Source organism: Myxine glutinosa, chromosome 2 (assembly GCF_964187855.1).
Source record: "Myxine glutinosa chromosome 2, kmMyxGlut1.1, whole genome shotgun sequence".
NCBI classification, from domain to species: Eukaryota; Metazoa; Chordata; class Myxini; order Myxiniformes; family Myxinidae; genus Myxine; species Myxine glutinosa.
Genome location: NC_136262.1, coordinates 8,137,447 through 8,144,641, shown reverse-complemented (window position 1 = coordinate 8,144,641; position 7,195 = coordinate 8,137,447). Strand labels below are relative to the sequence as shown.

General features: G+C 45.6%; 2 protein-coding genes across 3 annotated transcripts in view; one reads left to right on the top strand and one right to left on the bottom strand.

The window, feature by feature from the left end:
• SUB1 (SUB1 regulator of transcription) overlaps positions 1-7,195 on the top strand; it is a 991,845-nt gene that overhangs the window by 765,030 nt on the left and 219,620 nt on the right. The gene's annotated exons all lie outside the window — the stretch shown is intronic.
• DNAI1 (dynein axonemal intermediate chain 1) overlaps positions 6,705-7,195 on the bottom strand; it is a 123,522-nt gene continuing 123,031 nt past the window's right edge. For both annotated transcript variants that reach the window (XM_078772947.1, XM_078772948.1), the window contains one exon: positions 6,705-7,073. In XM_078772947.1, the coding sequence (XP_078629073.1) occupies positions 6,984-7,073 (90 nt within the window). In that variant the 3' untranslated portion in view covers positions 6,705-6,983. The remainder of the gene's footprint in view (positions 7,074-7,195) is intronic.

Below are 7,195 nucleotides of genomic sequence, written 5' to 3'. Positions count from 1 at the left end.
TTTTGCACATTAGCCAAAAAAAATTTCAACAAAAACAAAAGCTAAATTATGACTGGGATTACGGACAGTAAAATTACAGTTCAGTACTTCGTGTAACCCCCACGAGCATTCTTGAGAGCATGTACACGTCGAGACATGCTGTTCATGAGATTTGCCAAGGTTTGGACAGGAATCGCTTGCCATGCATTGACAATAGCCTGCTGCAATTCACGCACAGAGGTCGGCTGCTGGTCCAAGTTGTCGATTTGACGCGTTAATTCTGCCCACAAGTTCTCTATCGGATTCATATCCGGGGACATGGCAGGCCACTCCATATGCTCCACACCACGGTCAGCAAGAAAGTGTTGGATCATGCGAGCACGATGAGGCCGTGCATTGTCATCTTGGAAGACAAAGTTTCCTCGAAAGGCTGCACGAGCAAATGGAAGCAATGTTTCTTCCAGAATGACCCTGTACTTGAACTGGTTCAGGTTTCCATTCAGAACAACCAGGTCAGTTTTGCCCCCTGCATGAAAAGCAGCCCAAACGGTCACCCCACCACCTCCAGCTTAGACTCTTGGCACTATACAATCTTCGTTGTGGGCTTCATGCACTTGTCTGCGCACTCGGACGCAGCCATCTTGACGATAGACCAGAAATCTAGACTCGTCACTGAAGGTCACGTGATTCCAGTGTCCTGGCTGCCATTGACGGTGCTCTCTGGCTCACTGCAATCGGCGCTGGCTGTGTTGTCTGGTCAGGCGTGGCTTTCTCAGGGGACGCCTGGCACGATAGCCTGCTTGAACCAGTCGTTGGTTGATTAGCCTTCTGGATACAGGCACATTTGTCAGTTGCTGCCATTCAGCCCTAAGCCGATTAGCTGACTTGGTACGGCCATTGCAGACTAACAGGTGCAGCTGGCGATCATCTCTCCTTGTGGTTCTGCGTGGACGTCCTGGCCTCGGTATTGGAGTAGGGACACCCCTCTGAGCATTTCGTTTCAGGATCTTTGACACCTGACCTTGAGTGATGCCATACTGCTGAGCAATAGCACGCTGTTTCATGCCAGAATTTCGTAAAGCCACGACTCCATGACAAACAGCATTGTCAAGTTGACGGACCATCTCCAGAGGAAGCGGCAATAACTTTTGTAGACGTGCAGCAGTTGTTTTCCACTAATACAGAACGCAACAACCCTTATATACCCGATTGTGAAGCCAATCAAATGTACCTGTCCTTACATTTTGTCACGCCACCTGTGATATAATCCTGTTATTGACTTCTTGCTGCGAAAGACAATCGGTGACATGGTTCTTTCAACAAAGACATCACCGAAGGGTAAAATAAACTCACCAGATTGATATACTGAGTTCAGAAAGTAAACCCAAGTCAAGAAAAAAAAAAAATTCCATATTAAATGCCAGGTCTGTATATATACAGTGCATTCAGAAAGTATTCAGACCCCTTCACTTTTTTCACATTTTGTTATGTTGCAGCCATGTGCTGAAATCGTTTAAATTCATTTTTCCCTCATCAATCTCCACTCAATACCCCATAATGACAAAGAGAAAACAGGATTTTAGAAAGTTTTGCAAATTTATTAAAAAGAAAAAACTGAAATATGACATTGATATAAGTATTCATACCCTCTGCTATGACACTTGAAATTTAGCTCAGGTCCCTCCCATTTCTCTTGATCATCTTTGAGATGTTTTTACACATTGATTGGAGTCCACCTGTGGTAAATTAAATTGATGGGACATGATTTGGAAAGGCACACACCTGTCGATATAAGGTCTCACAGCTGACAATGCATATCAGAGCAAAAACCAAGCCACGAGGTCGAAGGAACTGCCTGCAGAGCGCAGAGACAGGATTGTGTCGAGGCACAGATCTGGGGAAGCCTACAAAAAAATTTCTGCTGCATTGAAGGTTCCCAAGAGCACAGTGGCTTCCATAATTCTCTTCAATGGAAGAAGTTTGGAACAACCAGGACTCTTCCTAGAGCTGGCCATCCGGCCAAACTGAGCAATCGGGGGAGAAGGGCCTTGGTAATAGAGGTGACGAAGAACCCGATGGTCACTGGCTGAGCTCCAGAGATCCTGTGTGGAGATGGGAGAAACTTCCAGAAGGACAACCATCACTGCAACACTCCACCAATCTGAGCTTTATGGCAAAGTGGCCAGACGGAAGCCAAACAGTTCAATCTTGGTTTCATCAGACCACAGAATCTTGTTTCTCACAGTCTGAGAGTCCTTCAGGTGCTTTTTGCAAACTCCAAGCGGCTTTCATGTGTCTTTCACTGAGGAGATTGCGGCTGGCTCAATAGCACAGTGGGCTGTTGACGAGTTAACGGAGGTCCGTGGTTCGAGCCCCTCATTGTCAGAATTTTTTCACACTTAGCCCCTCGCAGGAATTTGATTCCTGTTCATATATATATATATATATATATATATATATATATATATATATATATATATATATATATATATAGATATAAGTTCAAAACACACCTGGTCACAAGTGTGCCACACTGACCGGGTCCTCAGGCGAGGTCCTCAGCATCATCCCGTTTCGGCCCTTCAACCTCGATACGGTCAGCTAAGGTGGGCCAGCAGGGGCACGTACACATCCACTTGCAGCAACTACACCTGGATGTGTATATACCCCCACCCCCAGCCAGTGCGAACGCGGACTACAACAGCAACACCTCCACATCCAGAATCCACAGCACCAAAGAAACATGGTGGAACACTCAAACACCCACCTTTGTACCCTTCACCACTCACCAACAAAACACACCAGATCATTCATACACACACATGCACACACATACACACACAACACCAACCAACCACCTACCCTTACAACATAAACCACTCAACATACAAAAACACACACACTCATGCAAAAATTAATTCATGCAAAAACACACACCCTCACCCACTCACTCACTCACATACACAAAATCTTTATAATAATAGCATCAGGACTCGACTTTGTTATCCCTTTTACACCGCACCCAGTGACCCGATGCCCACGGCACTAATGGATTTACGATCTACGAACCGTGCTCTTTGTTTATCACGTATAGATATACTCAAAATATCTGAATTAGCCGACGTTGGGGCCCAAAAGCATCCGATTAACTGCCGATACGACGCCATCTTACGACGCCATCGTATTGGCGTCTGCTGGGCGAAGGCAAAGCAAGCCGTCCGCTGATTGGACAGGTGGAGGCGAAAGCAAGCCGTCCACCGAGTGGACAATCCAGAGCATGCATTTGTGCCGGTGTCGGTGATCGTTGTTCATATATGCACTCTTCATTCTCATCTTTCTTCCTAACTCTTACTCGGACAAGCAAATCCTCTATGCCATCCATAATGGTACACTCTATCCATACACCACATCCTCCCTTCCGTGGATGTTCCACGGGTTTCGGCTAGTAAGAAATAATAATAGTAACAAAAAAACAAAAAACACAACCAAACACCTACCCTTACCTACATGCACCACTCATGCAAACATGCAAAAGCACACCCACTCACAACCCACTCCTGCAACACACACACACACCTCCATTTATATTCCGTACCCTCAACCGACACCGTTCGACGTGCCTCCATAAACTTCCTCCATATCCAAAATGAGCCTTTCAAGGCAACTTGGGCCACCTTGTCACACATCCTCCTTCTTTCTGTCCCACACACTCCAATATATATCTATATTTATATATTTTGTTGTTTTATATTTTATATTACTTGGGGGGGGGGGGGTGGGGGGAGATGTCGGGGGCAAAGAAAAGGCCCCTTTATATGGCATGTGGCAAACGATATAAAAGAAGGGACATTCCATGGCTTGTGGAAATGAGGGACATTCAAAAAAATCTCGTGTGCATGCTGCACATGCTGTACCTTGTGTTCTAAGGAGGTACCAAGTAATGTTCTCAAAGTTCTTATAAAGGGGTGCCAATTTGATTCATACAGCTACATGAGGAAGTAGAGTTATTTTGACCTAGATATGTTAACCTATTTATATGAACTTTTCTGGAAGATTTTTTGAATGTCCCTTATTTTCTATAATCTGGCATTTTCCATAAGTGTTTCATTTATCACTCGTTTTGGGGGACAAATGGTTAGTGCCACAGCGCTCCAGTACCTCAAAATTGTCACTACAGCACTGGTGGTGACTGCTGTTTTTAGCGCTTCTTCTCCGGTGTATCTCCCCCAGCCATTCAAACCCCCCTCTCTACTCCAGAATGCATGGGTTCTTCAAGTAACCCCTTCCGGGTTATACTCCTTCGCTGACGACTCTTCAGTTTGAGTGTGTTATAAATGGCCCCGAGTTGGCTGACGATCATCTGTTGATGTAGTTCAGACTTCTGCTAATTTGGGGGGACCTCCCTGGAGCCCCGTTGATTCCTTGGGAGACCCCGCTACGAAATCGAAAAATCTAAGACTGAGCGATCCTGCAGACCATCAAGTAGACAGGCTTTGTTGAGTTTGAGTAATGGGTTGGTAAATAATGAATGAGTGGGGATCCAGAATTCCAGGGGATAACTCCTACAACCTGTGAACCACCTTGATGTGAAATTGAAAAATCGAAGCCTGCACGATTGTGCAGGTTGCTGTCTTGTATTTCATGTGTCAAGTTTCAGAACAATCAGCCATGTGATAATGGAAGAGTAGCAAAAATAGCAAAAAGTTAACCAATGCATGGATAGAAGGACGGGCAGACATCATGACCTATTTTATAAGTTTATCTCTTCGATAATCAATATGACATAACCTAAAAAGGTTTATTAACACTACAAGTAAGCAAAACAGGGAACACCACGAGGGCATCCTTCCCTCCGGCCGTCCAAAACCTCTCGAGACGCTTTGCCTTTCCCCTTTTTCCCCACTTTATTGATTAGAGGGAAACCACACCCGTTACGTTCGACGAGCGAACGGATGTTATCGGGTGTTTCTAAAGTTTAAGGGAATCAACCGCTACACTTCCAATATTTAGTTTGTTCCTTACTTCTCCCATTTGTTAAACTCACTTACAGACACCTTTCTCTTGCACTCTACCCTCCAAGGCTTCAGGCAGTCATGCAGCGACATCTTATGTCATCCCTAATTTGTACCTAGAATCCTTTTCTGGTTTTTTTTAAATTTTTTATTTTTTACTCTCATTGACTGAACCACTTGCTTGCATATTAGTGCGTCCTTCATCCCCCTCTCTTCTTGTTCATTCATTCCCTTGATTATTGCATCCCACTTTTACCCAGCTGCCCCACTGTTACCCAGACTTAGCACCTTCCCACAGTGCGAACCACACTGACAGCACAACGACACCAACATAATTATCACCACCATAAATGAGCCATTGATGACTGGCCGCACGGGGGTCAGAGTACGGGTGGAAACCTTTGCTCTCTGGAAGCACACCCTGTGCAGGATGCCAGGTTGAACTTTTCCCTCTCAAAGCCTCGCATTGCAAGGGAGGCATAGATGCCCAAATGCAGCACGGTTCATGGCTGTTTGTGTGCGCTGGAGATCTCGTCAAAGAAAAGTTGCCTTGCTGTTCGTGTGTGCTGGGGACCTGATCGGAGGAAAGCTGCCTGCTTGTTCAAGCTAAGGGCTGGGGCGAGCCGCGCTGGGCCGGGGCGAGCCGCGCTGGGCCGGGACGGGGTGAGCCGGGCTGGGGCGAGCCGCACTGGGATGGGCGAGCTGGGCTGGGGTGAGCTGAGCTGGGGCGAGCCGTACTGGTCGAGACGAGCAACACTGCGGGGTCTCAAGCATACCACAGCTCCGCATTGACTGACTTGATCTTTTCTCGCTATCTTTAACAACTGCTAATCATCTACTTTGGACGCACAAAGAGCTTCAACAACTCTAAAAGAGCTATCACAATTAACCTCCATCCCCAAATGGGCTAGGTACTGATCCGCACCTCACACCTTGCTTCTAAGCTCACATAATCGCTACGCTGCACCCTCCTGATGTCGCATAAAACACCTCGTTTCCCACCCTTTCCTCCCCTCCATATTGGGATTGACACAGGTGCACCTGGTCTGTCAGGTGAGCCAGCTGCGAAAGCCACACTCCATTTTGCCTCTTGTCTCATATCTTCAAATTTACCTTCCCAGTTAAGCGATGGTGTACCTGTCCTAGATGTAATAAGTAAAATTGGCTAAGTGGAATATATATGCGTTCGCGATAAGTCTGCTCGTCGGTGTCTTTGATTGCCCTGTATATACGTGCTTCATGATTATTGCCTTGCTTGATTGTAAATAAATTATTTCTACATTGTTCAGTAAGCATCTTTCAAACCTGCCTGGCTGTCCTTCCTTTTGTTGCTCTGACATAGTGTGTGTGCTTAAGAAATACACGGGAAGTTCTGCCCCACTAATTTGCTCCTACCGATAGCTGACTCCAACCCAGGGTATCGCTCGGCCGTACGTAATAAGTAGATAGAATGTGGAGTCGAGAGCTCAGTTCCTCAGAAGGAAACACCAAACCACCAGCAAGGTAATGCGGGTTAATTGGACGTGAGGACCCTGCTAGGGGTGTTCGTGGTTGCTACCGTTGGGCCATGGAGTTATCCATGTCTGATGTCTTCAGGGACGGAGGTCGAGTGGCATGACTGAGCGACCCCCTCGTGCAACCCGGCACGCTCACCCCAGAACCAGTGAGAGCATGTTGAAGTTATCCAAGATATAAAAAAGAAATCAAAGGGGAAAAAATCTCAATGTTTATCACAATTCCATTCAAACACAAAAGATGTGAAAAATGCAGATCGGAAATAGAACAACAAATTAATCGGTTGAGTTGATGTAATACGGGATATCAAGTTTTATTAAATGTATCGTTACAAATAAGAATACATAAAACATAATGTTATTGTTTGATCCACCTCATGATTTATCAACTTCTTACCACTTTATTTTCTTTAAATGATCCGATCTTCCGTTGCAAATCAAAATCAAATGCTTTATCTTGGCCACTCTGCAATCGCATTCATGGTTGTTTTACAAGGTCGAGTACTTTTTCCAGCTTTTCCATCTCCATCTTGGGTCCACGCAGAATTGCAGACTGTCCTTTTAATGCCTGAGGAACACAGAAGAGAAGGAAGGGTAGGGGAATGAGTGTGCAGAGAAAAGAGAAGGTCGGTAGACGAGGTTGGGAGAATATAGGACAAAAGAGAATAGTGGGATGTATGGAGCACTAGC